The sequence below is a fragment of the Pezoporus flaviventris genome, unplaced genomic scaffold, assembly GCF_033815535.1.
Source record: "Pezoporus flaviventris isolate CSIRO_AGI_PZ_B2104156 unplaced genomic scaffold, CSIRO_AGI_Pfla_v1 ptg000055l, whole genome shotgun sequence".
NCBI lineage: Eukaryota > Metazoa > Chordata > Aves > Psittaciformes > Psittacidae > Pezoporus > Pezoporus flaviventris.
Window position 1 is genome coordinate 5,545,598 of NW_026892603.1, and position 21,411 is coordinate 5,567,008.

At 34.8% G+C, this 21,411-nt stretch overlaps 1 protein-coding gene across 6 annotated transcripts in view; it reads right to left on the reverse strand.

Annotated features, from left to right (window-relative positions):
- The window catches only part of PHF14 (PHD finger protein 14), a 162,135-nt gene that overhangs the window by 130,668 nt on the left and 10,056 nt on the right, over positions 1-21,411 (reverse strand). For all 6 annotated transcript variants that reach the window (XM_061469264.1, XM_061469263.1, XM_061469266.1 and 3 more), the window contains 3 exons: positions 20,615-21,264; positions 15,716-15,860; positions 5,055-5,214 (listed from right to left, as the gene is read on the reverse strand). In XM_061469264.1, the coding sequence (XP_061325248.1) occupies positions 5,055-5,214; positions 15,716-15,860; positions 20,615-21,264 (955 nt within the window). The remainder of the gene's footprint in view (positions 1-5,054; positions 5,215-15,715; positions 15,861-20,614; positions 21,265-21,411) is intronic.

The window sequence follows — 21,411 nt, forward strand, 5'->3', positions numbered from 1 at the left end:
GTGGGAGCAAATTGCGGCAGACAGAAGGTTAAGATTGGTACCTTCTGTCACCTTAAAATATGCAAGAACACAGCCTTACAAATGCAGAGGTTTGTAACTACCACTTTGAGCCTACGAGCTCCCAGACAACATGAGATACAACTAGAGACTTTAGATGTAACTGTGCTGAAATATTCTGCGTTTAACTCTTAGAAACTATGCTAATTCAGCACCTAATGATCTTCCCAGTCATTAAGGTGTAACAGTGAATGTATCAACTGGTGAAGACTAAAACCTCTAACAGAATCACAGAAATCTACTCCCTGTACTCAAGATTACTCACAATGATGGTAGAAACATTTCTGCCCTTGGCTCTTTCATTACTCACGTACAGCAATTTTCCAATCTCCTTAAATACCAGGGGTTCAGCACAGACCTGCTGTGCTTTTTTCCCCCCAGTCTTCTACCACTGTTTAGCTGATCCCTTCTCCCTTCCCTTTGTTTTGTGTCAATTAAAAAAAAAAAAGAAAATAAATCAACTGGGACCAGAGCAGTAAGACCCACCAGGGTTTTAGACACACTTAAACAGCATGATTTTATTAACCTGTTATTAACTGGCTATCTACAGATTAGAGAAATACTAAAGCTGATGCTTATACTAATCAAAAGCTACATATAACCCTAATTTCCCACGTTTCCAAAATAAGCACTTTTCTGATCAGTGGTCCTTAGACCTACAATGCTGGAATTTACCACACTCCAGAATTACTACATTTCATGTTAATATATACATGACAGAAATTCCAAAAAAGCAAGGTATCAAAATTTTAGTAGCAAGGTCAAAAACATAAATACATTAAAGTCTTTACAAAAGACAACAGTGATCTTGCAACGTACAAAAATGGTAGACACACTGTTTATTTAGCATTTTCCCCCAAAATAGTCCAGGCTAATAACTGGATAATAGAAAAAAAAAAAAAACAAACAGTAACAAACTAGTTATAAAGTGAGTTAATGGTTTCTAAGAAATTTCTCAGTAAATCTAACATAAACCACAACACTGACTGATCCACAGCATCACACTTGACAACTCTTTTCACCTGCATATTTAAAAACAAGTTTTTACTGTTAAATCACTTGGGTTTGAGATGCTAAGTGGTATATTTCCTTTAAAACATGAAATGTTTAAACAATGAGAATAATGTATATCCCAAATACACACTTGCATGTGACAACAGCATTGCTTTGCCTTTACAGATTTTACCAAGGTTCACCACATCCACAAAATTATCTGGTCATAGCACTGTAACTAGTGGAAGAGTCAAAGAAAATTTAAAGATGAGTTACAACCCTGTCTTTTAGTAACACAGTACAAATACAACACCATGCTAGCTGCCAGAGAACAAACTGAGATACTCAAACGTTCTGCCAAACTTCTTGCTGCTTGTAGGGAGTAGAGCTCATCACTGGTTTTATTACAGTATAAACACTCCCACATTTTAGCAAAACGCCTTAATTCAATACAATGTTACATGTAAAAAATAAGTTTCTTCCTGTTAGTATATGAAAAGTGTATCTTCTGTCTGCCTCCCCACAAACGCAATGGAGGTACAACATACTCCTGTGAGGGAGCAATGGAGCACCTCATACCATCTCTGCCCTTCCACACCCTATCCAGAACTGGCAATAGCTTGGCCTAAATCACTACCATCCCTTTACGAAATATTCTTCTACAAAAAAGCATATCTCTGTGCATAAACATGTACTTTGGTATATATTAAGCATTTATATCTCATAAATATCTCATTTAAATGAGCATATTCCACTTGTTTTCAAAAGAAGTTCTGTAGGGCTTCTTTTCTATACTCTACCAATGATTTAAGATGTGTTGTATAGAACAAATTTGTATAAACAGAAGTTACATATCTCCACAATCACTATTCTTTACAAAAAAAAAAACCAAGATTCTAGTTGGAGATTTTTGATACTAAGTTTTAATACAGCCTCCTAAATGTACCTTCCAAAGTTCAATACGAAGATACTCATCTTCTACAAGCAGCTGCTTCTCAATTTAATTTGCACAGCTTTTTCATGCTCCACTGGTGTATTAAATGCTGCTGCACTCTGTAGGAGTTTATCTATGATAAACCCAACAGCTGACTGCTTGCTTCATACGGACCTTCTCAAAATGTTTTAGTATATGTCACCCAAGTGTTACAGTATTAGAGATTTAAACTGCCATTTCAGTGTGATTGGCACACAAGTGCCTCATTTCTTTAACCACCTATATGCGAACTCAGACCTGAATCTTTATTAAAAAACATACGCAAGTCAGTCAAGTTCACAGCTGAAGCAATTTCAGCTGCTTTTAATACCAGTTCTAAATATTTTCCTCCTCATTTGTTTAGCTGCACATGTTTTAGAAGCTTGTAATTAAGACAAATTGGGTAATCAAAGAAGAATAATCTTCCTTGTTACTTTACCATCCATTTAGCTTGGAACGATGATGACAGATGTTGATTAGCAAAGAAGAACTCCATACCAAAACAAGGACAGAATTCATACTCTTGGATAATAGCATTTTGTGAAATAAAATTTCATAAATTCACATGCATATGAAACTGAGAGGTTAATGTGAAAAGTGTTGTGCTGAGAAATTAAGCACCTCATTATTATTATTATTATTATCCACCTTTCATATAGGAACTAAAATTATTCCAACTTCATTATGAAGAGAAGCAGAATAGGTTTGGTGTGTGTGATTTCCAACACCAATGCATATGAAGAACTTAGTTTAAAATAAGGTGATAAGGGAGTGGAGAACAATCGTGAGTTAATGAATTCAGTAGTCTGCCTCTGCTAGTATTTCAAGAAAGGAACTGAACTGGATTGCAGTTTACTGAGTACAATGAGAACATAATGGACATTGCCTGCCCCAAGACTTTACCCTTAGCCTGTGGTGTCCCATTGCCCTTGAGATTTCAAATTTGAATAAATGATAGAAGGAGAGAGCACAGAAATTTTCACATGGTAGACAGTGTTTGTTTTTTTTAGTACATAGGGTCTATTCATCTGGGAGAATAACCTCATGCTTATTCATGATAGCCACATCACGTTATCTAGCAGGTAAAAAGACAGTAATAATCATAGTAAATTATTGCACTAATGCCCAAAATCACCAAAGCAGGAATGTGCTTCTGCACAGAGAACCAGCATCACAAACTTTAACTGAAAGCATACCACCATTTTACAAGAAGAAACAATCAATTTTTAAAATGTTGACTGTAGTTTCTACTGCAGTTATATAGGAAATTACATATCTAATGCTTTAATTGGCTTACAGAACACAGGAATAAAACGGTTGAAATAAAATTTGAGAGGTGATATTGATTCTCACATTACCTAACTGATAGACAACTGACTTCAGTCTTTAAAAACACTATTTCCATATAGCAGACTTATTATTAAAATAGAAGAGAGAGCTGCAAGGTACAACTTGTTAAATTGTGCAACAGCTTTACACAGAAGACGCACAGACACCTTTGAACCTATGCCAGACCAGAAACTGAGAGCCTGAACCCCAAAAGTATTTAAAAAGCAGCAGAACTGCTTCTATAGGGTCAAAATTATTCACTATGAATCCTGAATCTCTTGTGTAACTTTTTGGTTTTTTAATAGTTCAGTACTATGAACACCCTTGTCATTGTTTTATTCCCAGCACAAACTCAAATTGTTTTGGCTCTGAAGAAAAAACACAAACTAAGGGAGAAATGCAAGGGCATGTTCAATTTAATACATAAAACCTGAATCAACTTATGACATTTTAATACCATATTTACTTTTCTGAAGACAGACAACATAGTAACTCAAAAAAGCTTTTCTAAACATCATCCTGAGCTCTGCTGAACTTTTAATGATGGCAGGACCAGACTGTTACATTGCCAATACACAACAATAAAATCTGAGAAAGACTGGAAAGAAAATGAATAGATAAATAAATTACAGAAAACACCAAAGAACTGGGAAAAGGAAAAAAAGATTACAGATATGGGTATGCTTATTCAAACATGACAAGACAGCTGTATACTTACATGATCACATATACAAAAGAGTACTAACACAGATTATAAGATTCAACTTTTACTTTATTTTAATTTGCCTCTTAGCTTTACTGCAAGTCTAACTAGGGAACTCTTCACAAGGAGTAGGAAAAACCATGAAGACCACTACAAACCAGTGGGTTTGAGCAAGAACATGGTTATATTTTACGATTTGCTAGTACTAAAGATGTTGTTCTACAATATATAGTGCTAAGTAGCTAAGTGTAAATAGTAATGTGTCTATGAATTGATAATGTAGAAACCACAAAAGGTTTTACAATAACACATTGACATTTCTATATTTTGCAAAGTGTTTGTACAGATAGTGAATATTTAATTGGATTCTTTCCAACTTATCCATTGTCATCTGTAAAACATGTCTTCAGACTTTTGTATTTCTACATCTCTTAAAAGAGAACGCCTTTCTGCATTAACATAGTCAACAGAATTATGATAGGCCCAGTATCTGAAAGCTTTGTATATTATCACAATTTATGTAACTATAAAATGTATGGAAAAATAACTTATAGTTTAAAACAAAGAAAAAAAAAACACCAACCAACCACCAAAATGAGTAACACTAGCCATAAATTGGACATTGCTTATGTCTAATAACAATATGGTGATAACAACACATGGCGACTTCATACTAAAAACAGAGTTTATCAGTCCCTGAAATAAATGGTGATCTTCACCAAGGTACATCTTTTGCTCATAGGTCCATAAATTTTCCTGCACTAATTCACCTTAAGACAACATCTTCCTAATATTATAATGGCCATGAAGAGTATTACGAGAACACAAAAAATTAGATGACTATCCAAAGAGAGCCCAACTCAGAAGTGAGGTGAGACAGAAAGGATATCAACAAAGTTTAATTTATGACACTGTCTTCAACCGGAACAGACTAGGGAAAAACCCAATGTTTTAAACGTATGATGACAACAGTTCAAAATACCACTTCTCCAGTCCTACCTGCCTGCATCAGTCTCCTTGAAGATCCCATCCTGGTTAGGACACAATTCACAACTAGGTGTGACACCACATTTGCATGCATCACAAAACCAAGGTTCTGTGGAATTTTCTGAAGCTGAGCTCATGATCGAATCACTCTCTCCATCAACACCATAGCAACCTGTACACATGAAAAATGACACCAATATAAGAAAAGTCAATTGTAGAAGTAGATAGCTGTCAGTTATGATTTCAGCAGGAAAAATATATACACATATCCATTCAGAGAAATGATATGGAGAATACCAAGAAAGCTTAAAATATTTTTGCAAAGATTGTTCAAAATTTTCAATTCAAAGAGATTCTAATTATAAGAAGTGATCTATTTTATGTGACTGTCTTAGACTGCAACTGAAAAACAAGAATAAAAAGGCTGCTTTACTTAATTATTCTGCAACACTGCGTTCTTCCAGGCTATCCATTAAGAAGGAAAGTAACAAAAGAACACTTGAAACAACAAACAAATTAAAACTTAAGGCACAGAAAAACTCAAGGCATTTTTTCAAATAATAAAATATCTTTCAAGTTAAATGCAACAAGCTAAAGAATTTGTGACCATTTGCAGGCTTCTCTTGGATATTCCTATCTTTCTCCTTCTCTCTAGTCTGAAAATGAACATTAATTGGGGATAGGAGTGTGTGTGATTTTTTCAAGGTTTATTTTGTCAGTAGTATCCAGTCCAGAAAATGCACTCCACTTTTCTACTTTGCATTCAGCATCCAAATCAACTAAAAGAGAACCTATGCACATGAAATTATATTAAAAAAAAAATAAAAACAAAACCCCACAAAACTACTTGCATACTTTAGGGGTTGTAGGACTGAGACTAAAAGGCCTTCTATAACTTCAACACCAAAGTATAGTTTGCAGAGCACAGACTGAAAGTTTTGAGATACCACACTGGTGAATGATGAGTATATTAATTTTTTTTAGGCATTCTCTTTTTTAACTGGTATTAAATTATGGCTAGACTCAATCTTTCAGTTTCTCCATTCTTCTTTGGTATATCCAATGTAATTTTTATGATTCTTAAGATGTCTATGCATACTTAATCACCACAAAATTATGAAAACAGTATTTTTCAAGTGATTTAAAATCTTGTTATTTAATATTTGCACAAGAATAAGAGTAGTATTATTACAAATGACAAAAATGAAAATTTTAGAGCTTATCACCACAAAACTGTATTTCTGCATATGCCACACTTTGAACATTTATCTGTTATTCAAACGGAGAAAAATATGATTTCACTGTCAACACCTGAAACACAGTAGAGACTCTTATACTAAGAGATTAAATTCAGCTATCCATCAAATACAATGATCAAGTCAACATCTGTGCTTGCAGATCAGTTAAATTACTGAATTCTGCAATTAAATAGCAACATGATTTGTTACTTTGGTTCATTACCCACTCACTGTAATAAAAAAGCAACAGAGCTCCAACTCCCCTTGTGACAGAAACAGAGGTCTGCATAACAGACTAGAACTACATCCAGGAAATAAGCAGTAACACTGTAGGAGCCATTTAAGAAATATAGTCTTCCATTACAGAAGGAGGCTCATCAATAAGAATTAAAATAAGAAGGCAGAATGTTTCTTTTCATTATAAAAGTATTCCAGAATTAAAGGACAAGTAATGTGCAGAACTGCATTCACAGACAAGTTTCATTAATGCATATAAAAGACCATATAGCTCACACATAAGGTGACTCCATTTTCTTTATAATGTAGTATCAGCTTTAGGTAGCATTCCAGAAAGTAATTTTTTAAGTTCTAATGACACAGTCTTGAATACATGTCAGTAAAGCTACTTCCAAGCAATTACATTAACATACACACAGCCCATTGATAGAGTTAATGAATAATTAAGCATTTTATAATTCCCTCAGACTTCTTAATGTATTAGCATTTTCCTAAATGTACTTATTAAAAATTACCTACCACCACAGCAGTAATACTGTCATCAATCCATACAGCAAAATAAATTCAGCTTATTTCAAACACTGATGCTTCTTCACAAATTTAAAGTAGTTAGATTTGCTTTTCTAACCTATGCGCCATCAGCCTGCTAAAATTAGTGACTTAACTAAACTGTCTTATCTTCATTCTAAAATAGTTGCCTTATCATACTTACCAGTCATTTATACCCGATTATCTTTTTTTATCCTTCCTCCTGGAAAATGACACATATGTGCTGTAATTATTTTCATCCTTATCATGTGTTGACATAAAATTATTCTTCTAACAATACAAATCTAGATCCTTTCTTCAAGTAGATTTTAAAAAAGTAAACTTTTAACCCAGATTTTTGATCCCAATTTACTTTTTTCCCTAACTACCATTTAGCTATAACTAAACACCATACTGTTACAATGACCAAAAGGGGTAGTCATTAGCTGGAGAAAACAGACTAAATTACTATTAATCATCAGTGATAAATACATCAAAACAACTTTGTCCACAACAGAGCTGAACAAAAGGCAATCCAACCTGAAGACTGCCATAGATTTGGTGTACACTGCCACATAAAGCTACAGAATCGAAGCTGCAATAGAAAGCATCAACAAAAAGCTGCACTCAGTGGTAGCTTTTTATACCCACATAGATTATTACCTTTAACCACAGGGGAAAGAAACTTCAGCGCAAGGTACTTGGTAATTGTTCTTGACTGAGAGTGGCATGGACCAATTTCAGTATGCTCCAAAATAAGTCCGAACTCTATGTAACACGTCTGAAGAGTTTATTTTCTAGGAGGAGTTAGGACTAATACATATGAATAGTGAAATAAAACTCACCTTTATGAAGAGTGCTTTTAAGTAGTTAATTAGGTAATGCGCCATAAATAATTTCTACTCAGGTCTTGGGACCTAGCAGCTGAAGTTTAAATTCAATCTAATAATAATTAACGGAATAAAGAGCAACTCCCAAAATTAATCAGAAACTACATGTTTAGCTGTATTTTTTGTTACGGATATGCAAGAATTTTAACCCTTCTTATGTTTGCTATAAAGAGTCATGTGCTGCTTTTCGGTGGTTAAGTGGTAACAAACCAAAGGAAAGATCAAATTTCACCATACTGGTAACACAAATCTGTTGAATAGCTGTTATTTATAAAATGTCTGCAAAGCTACAAGACAGACAGCAAATCCTGCATGTGGTTTTGACATCAAAAAACAGTATGAAGAAAAAAAACCTTTATGAAAAACAGAGGTTAAAGTTTCTTGCAGGCCAAAAATAAATGGTGAAGAAAACAAATGCTAGTAGCTCAATTTTTAAACAACAAAACTTACAATTCAGAAAAGACTGAAATTACTTAAAATAAGAAAAGAATCAATGACAACATATGTCTGCCCTGTTTTAAGGAAATCACAGATAACACAATGATGATGTCATTTGACACTAAGATGTCAGACGTATACAGAAGCAAATGTACTATTTGTTCTTCAAATGTAAAAGGCACAAAAACCCCACTATTTTACTTCAGCTGAGATCTGAAGGCAAAAGAAGGTTCAGAAAGAAACCCTATTGTAAAGATAGATCAATTTTTAAATTTTGAAATATATAAGATTTAAATTTTAGTTCAAGTAAGCCTATCTGGAACAATTAAAAGATTATTACAGCAAGTCTCCATCCAGCCCAAACAAGAGCAAGTACCATAACCACTGCTCTGTTCACATGTGGTAGTAATTACAGAATAAATATCTCAGTCCCTTCTGTGAGTTGCTGCACTTCTATATATATACATTACAGTATTTATTGTACTAGCTGTCTATTAATTCTGCAGCCTAACTGCAGCAGTTCAAAATTCTTCCAACATACTGAGAAACAAAAAGAATTCAATAGCTTACAGCTTACTAGAAATGAAAACCTACTTTCTTAAGTAGCAAACATAATGAAAACCCTGGCAAAGCTGAGGAATGTTGCTCATCTAGTAAGCATCTGTAGTATCAAAATTAAAAAAAAACAAATTTTCAAAATTTCTCAATATACTAACTTCATTTCATCCCCTCATATCACAAGTTGCAATACTAACTGCAAACAGAAAAACTAATTTGGTCATTTTAACATCATTTAAACAACCGCGTAACGAAAAAGATGAACCTGGAGTTCTAGACCGCACTTTCAGTGGCTTTCACTTTCAGATTTTGAGTAACTTTGTAACAGTCATGCTAACAGATTAACATGTCTCTTAATAAGTTGAATCTGGGGAAAAAGTGTTTTCTACTGCTTGGTCATAATTGAATTTCTGCATATTAAAGTTAGTCCTACAGTACAAAATGCACTTGCTAAAAAATCTAAATGTACTTTTGTCCAAATCTGTCTGAAAAGTTATTATATATAGATAAAGAGTTCAGAGTTTTCAAAAACAGCGGTACTTTTATATTTTTACCACAGTAATATTCAACTGTAACAAACAACAGTTCTTTAAATATATTATTTTAGAATCCTTAAAACTACTGAGTACAACAATGGTTCAACTGACACTTTTTCCTATGCTGAAAGAATTATTTTGGTCCTATTAAAAACCTTAAAAAGCATTATTTTGACTCTTTAGACATACAAATACAAAGCTGCTGCTTGATATATCACTTTATCCTAGTATTAAATGGTTAAGTGATGATCAAGAAGAAGTTGTTTAATCCAACTTTCCTGTATGAATTGCTGGGAATTGCTGCTGTTGGAACAGAAAGCAGTGTAAGGCCTCACTACAAGTAAATCTCCCGAGCAACATCTGGAGGTAATCTTTAGATTCTTTCTAGAAGCATCATAGTTGTGTAGATGGTGTTACGACTTAAGGACTGAAGGACAAGAGAGGAAAGGATGCACATTTTTTAAATCATGTGTTTGATTCCAGTTATTATCACCTCACCTGTGACTTATTCGGCACAAAGTCAGCCACCCACCCCTTTGACAAGAAAATATGTTGAAGAAAATAAAACAACTTTTAAACACTTGGCATAAAATGCACCCAGCCTTTCCTTAATGTTCACAAAAATTCTGAATTTGGATCTTTAGAATACTCAGAAGCCCCTTTTCAACTGCAGTTCATTAAATCCTCATGTTTGTATATTCTTAGATTACTGCATCACAACTCTATGTCTGCCACTTCCTTGAATACCTCTTACAATAAAACTGGTTTAGTATAATATCCTATGAATTTAAACACATGAAAGGCAAGAAGTTAGAACTCCCATAACATTTATTGTTCCACTAACAGCATCTATGTATTACTATTACAGCTAAGTTGTCTATTGAATGTATGTCATTTTACACAGAAAACAAACTTTTTTATTCCTGGATTTTAAAGCCATTATACTCCATCGGTAGCTTATATTTTATGTGACCTCCATTAAAATGAAATTGCACTCACTTTAAAATGCTACCATTAAAACAATTGTTCTGAAATTTATACCACTGAGGGAAATGGAAAGAGAGACCTAATTCTTGCTTTGGCTGCATCTGTCCCACCCTTTCTCTGGGAGGGTAATTTTTTGCCAAAGAGACTATCTGCATATGTTAACTAAGCGTACATATACTCTGAAACACGATCTTCTTACACAGACCACGAAAACGTGAACTTTAAGGTAAACTGTAGGTTCACAAAATTAAATGCTGTGAGATCACAGTATTCAAACTATACTGCATTCAACCCTTAATTGGACCAACAGCTTAGAATAAAGACATTAATCAATTCATGCATCATAACTTCAGAACAGTATTTTTATTTAGTAAATCAAGTGAATTAAAGTACAGGATTTCGCAGAATGAATTTTTATATCAGACAACTGCAGATCAGGGTAAGCAGCAAATTTAAAACACAAAAACCTTTTACTACACTGTAAAGCATATGGCCACTACACGATTGCTTTTAGCATGAGAAATTTTATTCTGTACTGTGCACATCACAGTAAAGTAAGAAACAAATAGAGTGAATGGAAAAAAAAAAAACAGACGGAAAAATGTACAACTTCTCTCATTTAATTCACAGCAACTCATCCAAGGGCAATAGCTCGCAAATATACTACCTACAGTTATGGTAGATGCTCTGATATGCACCAGACAATTTCTTCAGACACGATGCAATCAATATGTGAAGAAATGTGACACCACAGTCAGGGGTGTCATGCTATTACAAAATCTTGCCACAAATATCCAAAATGGCAGATTAGTGCCTAAAGAAGATTTTTATAAAAAGAAACAAGAATTATCTCCACACAGAAGTAAACACTCAAAAAAGCAACTGTACTACTACAAATTCAATCAGACTTTTCCCTAGCGCTGTAAACATTTTTCCTTTTTTTCTGATATGCGATACACTGATACATGAAATGAGAATAAATTTTTAATCGATGGACTTATTAATTAATTACAGGCTATTTAGACATAGAGTATGAATGCAAAGTGTAAGAGTGGGTATTAAATTAGCATTACACGCATGCCTCCACAGTTCCAGAGGCAGCTACAGATTTCTGTCATTTTGAACCAGTTATTTGCTCCACAAAGTTTATAGATTTTTTTGGGCGTGTGTCTGCAGAGCAAAGATAGCTTTTGGACAAGTGATGCGAGCCACGCAGGTGATACGAACATTACCCAGCAAACAGCTGCACTGGAAAGGATACTGAATTCCTAGCAATCTCAAAATTTGTCAGCAAAGCAAGTGAAAGTGTTTATTAAGGTCTGAATCAGAATCCTCCCCTAACTTTCTGCCATGCTGATGTGTTCCACGTGAGCACTGGCAGAGTTGCCCTCAGATGAGTTATCACTCCTCTTGTCCCATGGAAGACTCCTGTAACAGTTGATTAATGGAAGTGAGCAAACCAAAAGTAATACAGATTATGATTGAATTGACAGCTGCTGCACCAGGAACTGAGAAGGAAAAGGCACTAGCACCAAGGACCCAGGAACATAAGTAACAGAGCAGTATGCACAACAATAAGCTACCTTGTGCTAGAAAAGCCAAAACTCACAGGGGCAAGGGAGAGCGGAGATGTAGGCCCTGCCTTACTTAAAACACAACGCAACATCATCTTACCCTCTAAGAACAGGTAACAGATTCCTGCCAAAAATTATACTGGCATGCAGCCACTTAAGGATCACAACTGGAAGGCTCACCTTCACATGAAAGGCCATACCACCACATACGATTGACTGCCCTTTGACCAGTTAGCTACAAGTAGAGCAAAAGACTCCCGCAGGGAAGGGAGCCCTGTTGTCCTGAAGAAGTAGGCTCGACTCAAGCAGCATTTTTATGGCTAGTGGGTAACTTCATATTAAATACCGAGGCAGCCACTACAGGAAAATCTTTTTTCAAGTCGTCTGAAAGGTTCTGTAGTAAAGAGAAACTTCTACTTCAGCAGAGCACAAAGGCACAAGCCAACAGTGTAAGACCCCTCCCTGTGAAGTAAAACAGTTTCTGTAATAGTCAACAAGGAGAGAGATGATAAAGTCTTCAGGGAAAGAACAATCAAATCACCAGCATCATTATATTGGTCCCTGGGAGGGACATCAGTAGGGTGTGAAAGGAGTGCACTTCCTTCCAAATAAATCTCTACAGTGCTATAGAAAAGTAGCAAAAACACATCAATTCATAATACAACTTGAAACTGCATACAAAAACTATGAAGAAAACCCCTGCAGAATTCCAGTAGCTTTGTTTGGGCATTTCAGAATAACAGGCATCTTGGGTTTGAGATTCTAGGGAAAAGACAACTGCTAAATACCAAAATCAGTTCACAGGAAATGGGCATATTATTTTCCCCAACTGCAGGCAAACACAGGTAAACATCACTGCATTGATTTTTGTACAACTTAAATAAGAGCCTCCTCATTCAATACTGTACTAGAAACTGCATTTTCTGAAAAACTCAGCAGCTCAATTATTAGAACAAATTTCAGAACACAGCATGATGTCTGCAGCCACAGCAATCTACCTACTAAAGGAAACCTGCAAAGATTCTTGGATTCCAATCTGTTTATAAAACAAACTTGCTTATTTCTGGAACACGCATTTCAAACTACAAAGCAGCTGTGTATAATAGCACAAAGGGCTTCTTACAATACAGCCTGCGCCCATGATCCGGGCACAAACTTATAAGGCACAGTTCAAAGTCAATGATAGTAAGAGTAAACCTCGCCTCTATTAATATTAAAAAAAATAATAATTCTCGAGGTTGCAAGCAATGTTTTATGATTAGATAGCAATTATTTCTTCAACTACTTTCAATTTATTTTTGGGAATCACCAGAGTTTAATCATTAAGCCAACAGGAACAATGCTGCACTGCATTTTGGTTTTCACTGAATCTTTATGGTAGTCTGTGTCTTCATTTATTACTCATGCATTCAGAAGTAATACAATGAGTGAATGACCTCTGGGCAAGAGTGCAGGAATCTTTAAATTATTTAACATATATATATGTAAGATCACTGGCTCAAAATAAAACTTCAAATGCTCAAAATTTGTTTATAAAATGTTGATTCACTGCAAGTAATTATTTAAACAATTACTGAAAAAAGCTCCAATTTAAAACAGTACCTGCTCTTAATATTATAAAATATCAAAATACAGAAAAAAATACACCAGAATCAATGTTCATCTCTACTTAAAACTATATTCATTTGTTTACAAATTGATATACACATCTAGCAACGAAACGTATACATAAAACATCAAGTAAACTTCCAAACTGCAATTACCACAGATTTGAAGTTCAGCTTGTTGCAGGGAATATTTACATTTTTATCACAGTCAACAATTAGAAACAGAAATTCACAGCTACTTTACATACACTTTTAAGTATTTATTATTAAAATAAATGGTAAGGATCAATACATTCAAACGTGTGAAAAATGAACTGACACTCATAGTAAATTAACTTGTACAGACTGCAGAATTTATCAGAATGAGCAATTTAAATCTTCTGAATTAATCTATTTTACTTTTTTGCAATAACAAAGAAAACATACCTATTGTACTCTGTAACAGTGGGACTATAAGGAATCTTTGCCTGTAACACTTTAAAAAGAAGAATAGCAGCAATTACTTTTAGACAGATTTTGAACTATGGAACTATTTTCTGGTAGAGGAAGGCCAGCTATAATCTTACCTTTTATATGTACAAAAGCTTTAGTAAACTAAACACAATAAGGAAATTACCTCTAGAGATTTTCAGGGCACTCTTCTGGAATAAAATACTAATTTGCCATCATTTTGTTATAAAAAGGCGCAAGATCATTTTTCCATCACAATCATTCTGCACTTTAACATGACTTCCTGTACAATCTTTAAATAAATCTTACAGAAGAATTTTCAGGGAGCTCCACAGCTTTAGGGTTTAGATGTACTGACTACATTTCACATATGGGGAATTCTCGAATAGGCATTCATAACTACCACCAAAAGGCTCTTTCATTCAATGTTTTTCTTCTCATAAGTTAATAGAAGACTGTATTGGGGGGGGGGGGAGTGAATCTATCAAGATTCTATAAATCTACTTTTAGTAGTTTACTGCATCTGAAATCAAATACATTCTGCACCTGAATTTCAAAAACTTCAGATACAGAGGAAGAAACTCGGCCAACATACCAAGACACCTACATTTAAGGGTCAAACACTTGTTACAGCCAATGAAGACCTGACTAATGGCCTCAAAGGCGCCTAGAGTATGATCCAGCTCATCATAAATTAAGTCAACTAAACTGCTCTCTAAGCTCTGCTGATCAGCTCTTCAAAGGACCACAAGAGGAATTCAGGAATTAGAATACATGCTGACGCTTAACATAAGGCACCTGAACCTGAAGACAGAAATTCCATCCTCAGCTTCCTAACTGAGTAAAACTGAGCTACAGCTCAATGCATGAGCTCAATACTGTTTGGAAATGATTTTCAATCTAGTATGAGAAAACAAAACGAGAGTAGGGAATTAATAAAAGCACTTCCTACTTGAATAGACATGCTGAATAGCTAAAAAAAAAAACAAATTTAAAACAAATGGAGCCACATAAAGATACGTCTTTTATGCTTTTGAAGAATGAAAGACTGCTTTCTTCTAATTTCAAGGGCTGAAGTAGCCTATCTCATTTTTCCGGGAAACCTTAAAAAACTGAAGCCCTAAAAAGGTACAGGGTATCGGAAATAACAAAATCAAAACAAGATAAACAAAAACCAAATCACCACCTCATTAATGAAGAAAAAAACATATTTTGTCTTTCAACAAAACAGGTATGCCTCTCTCTGTTAGTATCTACCCTGCCTTGCATCCTCAAGAGGAAGAGCAATGACATACAACACAGCCTCATCTTCTATGTAAAGATGTTAAAATTTCATACGCTTACCTCAGAATAACCTAAAGCCCTAAAAATATGACGTACAGTTCAAATATTTGCAGACTGTGATTCATTATATAGGTATCTGAAAAAAATGCCCTGTCCTATAGTTGCTTATATTTGCTTTGCTAAAGTAGAAGATGGAAGTTTCACTACTAAAATGGATCCATGTAGTATTACAAGAAAGTAACTGCCAGAGTTCAAAAACTTCATTTTTTGGAAAAAGCACATCAAAATTTTATTAAAAGCAACACACGCGCTTTCCTCCCACAATGAGGATGAAGGGTTGCATTACCTTCATGCACTGTTATTCCACAGTTGTCACACTGGATTATTTCATCAGCATCTTCACTGTTATCTCCAAGACAAACGCAACAAATCAAAATATGGTCCATTTTCTGGGAACTCCAATTTTGAGACTTCTCAAGGATCAGTGAGTCCTAATATTGAAAAATTAAGACACATGGATTATGCCAGGAACTTCAATTTTATTCACAACAAAGAAAAGATCTGGGTTTTGCTCAATATTTGAACAAGCAGATTTCATAAGACTAAAAGCTTCTTTGGTGTTGGAACATTCAAATGCTTCATTCACAAACATAAGAGCTGGGAGAAACTATAGACAGAATCTAATCTCAAGATACCTACAGATCCAAATCCCAGAGAAGGGTCTTACTTCCACAAGAGAAACATACACATCTTTAAACCATTTCTGTTCTACCATAAGGAAATAACGCACACACCTAAAAGACTATTGGGGGGGGGGGGCGGAGAAAAAAATACACCAACGCCAAAGATTACGTTCAAACGTTGTTAAAATTTCACCTTCCAAAATGGATCTGCAAAATCTGAAAATAAACAGCTAACAGAAGCCTGCCAAGTTTTCACTTATGTAAAATATGACAAATTATCAGCTTAGTTCTATTCTACTGTAATGCAAATTTATATGTCTCCATGCAAAACCATATGATTTAGTAAAATATAACAACTTATTTTCTTCTGATTACATGCAGCAGCAAGGATTTGCATGACAAGAATAATGCTCTGCTTTGGCAACCTTCAATGTGAACTAGACCACTTAAAAAGAATGTGGCTTTTAACAGGGAATTTCTCTAAGAAAACACAAAAAAGTGTTTCATAAACCAAATAAAGCTGTACATAAATATAATTTTTTTCATAAACACCATTTAGGCTTACTATTATTTCTACTGTGAGATACAGACACTGTCTTTTCTGCAAAATTTTATGGCTTATATATATTATCTTTTATTTTTTTACTAAAAAGCAACCATTAAGCTTGAACTACCTTCATTGGTGATATGAAGGCATGTAGGGAAGTGTGAAATTAAGCACACTAGTTAAAAAAAAAAAACAAAACACTGAGTGTAAATATAACAAATCATTCCAGAGCAGAGGCTGACAAGTTGAGGCATCATTCAACATATCAGAGAACTGAGAATATGCCAAAACTGGAGTGCTATCCCAACAGACCAGTGGGAAAAAAAAAAAAAAGAGGAAGGTGGAAGGTGCACTCTCAAACATCATTTTCTCATTCCAACCCCTGTTTATAATATAAAACACAGCACCAGTACTATGCCTGTGCAGCCTATGTAGATAAAAAGTACCATGAATTCTACCTGAGCTAGGTAATCCTCCACAAGCATTTTAAATCCTCACCCTAATCTATGCAATTATCTCGTGATAACCTCTCAATCTGACATAGTACTTCTCCACACAAAATTTTCAGTGAATCATTAATGAACTCTCTTTGTACTTTAGGTTATCTGGGCAGGTATTTGGAAGGTAAAGGGGGAAATCTTTGCTTTATTTAAAAGCAAGATAAAAGGGCAAAATAACCTTACCACCTAAAGCTGAGTTCAAATGGTTTACTTTGAATAATAGAGGTAGATTTTTATGTTTTTCACCTTGGAAAAGTCAAGCATGTACTTCTAGCTGTTAGGAAAGACTTCTTGATCTCCCATCCATTTTTTCTGAACAATCTAAGGAGACATGACCTATGAAGAAAAAAAACCCTAATCTAGAAGTAAAAATTAAAGATTATGCAACCATTCACACAATCATGCTTCCTTAAGGAAGGCAAATCATTGTGAAAAATAGAAGAGTCTCTGCTACAAAGTTCAGGTTTACAGAGCATTTCTTGCAGAATCTTTCTTTTAGGACAAAGCTGCAAAGTATTTTGAGCAAAGCAAGAAACTTGCACATTTTTTCAAAAATACTGTGGCCCATCATTGCTCAAAATACTCACGTTTAGCTTATCATTCATACGGCAGAGAGAAAAACGGCAGTAGGTTCTCCCTAACTTTATCAGATTAATTGTGTAATGGCACAGGCATCTCGCAACTCTACAGAAACCAGTTTTGACTAACAGTACCTTGAACTTAAGCTGTTATTTGGCTTCACTAAGAGAAGTTCAGAAGAAATTTGTGATCTCTACTGTTAGAGAAGCCCAAGGTCTGGTAATTTAAAAATAATAATAAATAATAATAGTAGAAGTCGTAATAACAGCAATACCCCAACAACAAACCAAACAACAAAAAAAAAAACCCGACAACCTATTAGTTTAGGTTAAGTAAACAGAACTGTAAAAACAACACTGAAAAAACACAAGCTGTTTACACAGTGAGAACATATGCAAAAATGTGGGGGAGAGGGAAAACAAGCAATGATGGAAGGACAGCAAATGTAGATCTAATATTAGGAACCCCAGCCATTATGGTTTACCTTACGTGAAGACAGCCAACAGGCCAAATAGAGCAGCAGAATAACTTAATTTTCTACGCAGACACTGAGAGTGATGTGGAACATATGCTGCTCTCACCTGCTTAGACCATGTAAGCACCTGAAAGACCCCATTCCAGAAGCTGACTATACATGTCTAAAGCACGGTAATATTAATGTAGAGATGGTAACTGCTGACAACTCTTGAACAAGTCCAGTTCCCTACCCATGTGAGAGAAATGACTTCAGTTGTATCACTATGTAATTCCTGTATCAGTGGTGTTAATGAAGAAAGTGAGCATTTCAAGTGATATGCCTATATACTTCCAACTTTAAAGGAATTATAAAAAAAATTAAAAAACAGAAAACCCCCACCTCACTAAGAACAGAAGAATCCCATGAAGTGGTAGCAATTATAAAACCAAAGTGTATTTACCTACTAATGATGCCTGACCCTAGAAAAGGAAAGGTAAGTTTGCATTCTGTGCTTGATAAAGTAGAAAAGCACATATTTAACTACAGCACAGGTTAAAACATTGCAGACCTCAAAATACTTCTAAAAAATGTAGAAAAATAAAAATCCCACAGAAATAAAAACCAAACAATCCCTCCTCCCTGCTCCCCAACAGCCACCCCCAAAAAGTAGGCAAATGAAAGGATGAATGAATACTAAGGACACTACAACATGTTCAGAGTTAATTACCTGAATATTCTTTCATTAATTAATTCTGCATTCAGACATCTGGCTTTCTAAGAAATTAGCTTCTGCAGCATAATGAGATTTTGCTAGATTTGTCTGCTAGACAAGTTTTTTTACCTTTTTATTTTTACTATTTTAGAGTATTGTAGTGGGAGAGTATCTACAGATACTCACTGTTGCAAGACTTCTTGTTAAAGACGTATTCATGAGCAGTGCTTCGATAACTTTACTGCATGTAAAGCAGTTACAAAATTATAATTTGAATTTCAAATTTTCAGATTTTATCTTTTGATCAATGTCCTAAACCAAATGCATGAACGGAGTCTGAGGTCCATGCATATTAAGAAGCTGCACAAGAGATACGCCAGACACAGCTGCAGGTTTCTGAAACAGGCCTAACTTTTCAAGACAATAAAAATTATGGACATATTCAAGAATATATCCATTCCATACCCACATCTCCATTCCGATATGGGAAACAACTCTGAAAGAAAATTGCCTATCTCTGATGTTCTGATCATCACTAGTGGTAGAGCATATACAGCTGCTGAGCTAAGAGAATACAGGTAACAACACTAGAATTACAGAGTTAGACAATGAAAGAAGATGCCTATACAAAAAGAAAAAAATAATAGAATTATGTTTGTTTTTCTCCAATCACATCTATAACTAGTAATTAAAACAACACAGCTCATTGGCAATCATATATATTGCCAAATATATTGTATAAAATACGTAACATCTGAAATAGAGACAACTGATTCTTTCAAATACTTTGTTTAGTTCTCTGTCATTTTGCACACTAAAATTAAGATTAAACGGAACAGCAAAACTTTTAATAGTGTTGTATCACTATCATTTATCAAATGTTATGTTGATATTGCAATTATTTACTGCAAAATTGCATGTAGATTCTGCAGCCACTTTTCTCACTTTTTTCAAAATTTTGTCACTGCAGGGTATGAAGTCAACCATCTTGACAACCCAATATCTTATTTTTTCCCCATGCATAACCTTCCAGGCAACTGTAGAAATTGTGCATAGGAAAAAAAAAAGTTGCATTATTAAACACTTGTAAAATTTTCAAATTCTACAATCAGAAGATATTTAATACTTCCGAAATGCTTAAGAAATCACCTGTGAGCCCTGTCCATGGCAGGGGGGTTGGAACTAGATGATCTTAAGGTCCTTTTCAACCCTAACTATTCTATGATTCTGTAATTCTATGATTATAAGCAAATTTAACATGAATTATCATGATTATTCTATTTGTTTTAAACCCAGTGTGCATATTTCTTTACTTAGAATTCTTCTATCGGTGAACTTAGTGTTCAGACTTTGATGTTTGTCACAAAAGAAGGGCTAGGATAAAGAATAACCTGTCATTTAGCTATTTTCTGACTATGTCACAGATGCTTTTAACTTTTAGAGCAACATCTACACTAAACCAGAACTAGAAGTCCCACTAATACACCCCGATTTACATACTGGACCTTCTATTTCCTTTAGAACTAATCCAACCCCCCCTAAAGCCAAGAGAAGTCACTCTATTGACTTTAGTGGCATTAGATTGGCCAAATGGTCCAAGCAAGGTTATTTAATATGCAGTGCCTATTTAGTATAATTTTGCTGTTTTTCTTATTCCTCTAAACACAATTCCAGCCAATCAGTTTAATTTTTCAAGTTAACAGAATATCTACTAGGGAGTAGTTTCCATTTGTTAACAGATATATTATAGAAAGTTGGTTGCACTACCTCATTACTCTTGCTTTGTGAAAGAGCCAGGCTATCATTTGTCAATTCCTCATCATCTGCATTATTCCTGTTAAGAACTTTACTCTTCTTCTTCTTGGATCCTCCATCACTAGCCGTGCTGCTATTATCTTCTTCATTACCTTCCTCATCATTGTCATCCTCATCACTTCCACTTCCATCATCTTCATCATCCTCATTATCTCCATCACTTCCCTCTTTTCGCAGTGCATTTTTTCCTTTTTTTTTCTCAGCAGTAGGCCGCCAGTCATTGTCATCTTCACTATCATAGTCATCCATATCATTTAGTTCTTCCATTGATACAAAATCCAGCAAAGGTCGGTTCCTGCGCAAATTCCATTTTTTTGGTTCATTTGTTTGCTCGTCAGCTACAGCATCAGGTTCAGCTGCTTTCTCCTTCTCTTTCTTCTTTTTCGGCTTCTCTTCTTCATCTTCTTGCTCTTTCTTTTCAGTTTTAATTACCTCTTTGTCTGTTGTTGGCACCTCCTCTTCAGTAGAGCTTTTTGGCTGTTGCTCTTCTACTTTCTCTTCTGCCGGTTCCTCCTCCAAGATATTTTCTTCTGATTCAGTACAGGAACCTTCACCACTGTCCTTTGATGCATCTTCACTCCCATGACCACTTCCTTCAGAATCTGTTGAGCATATGAAAATTTAAAAAAAGTGCCGACACAAATGTACCCCCAAAAATAAAATCTGTTGAAGTAAGTTGTTAAACAAAAGAATGATGCATGTTCCTCCCTCATAAGGTATTCCACCTATTTTTTCAGCTGGTGTCCAGC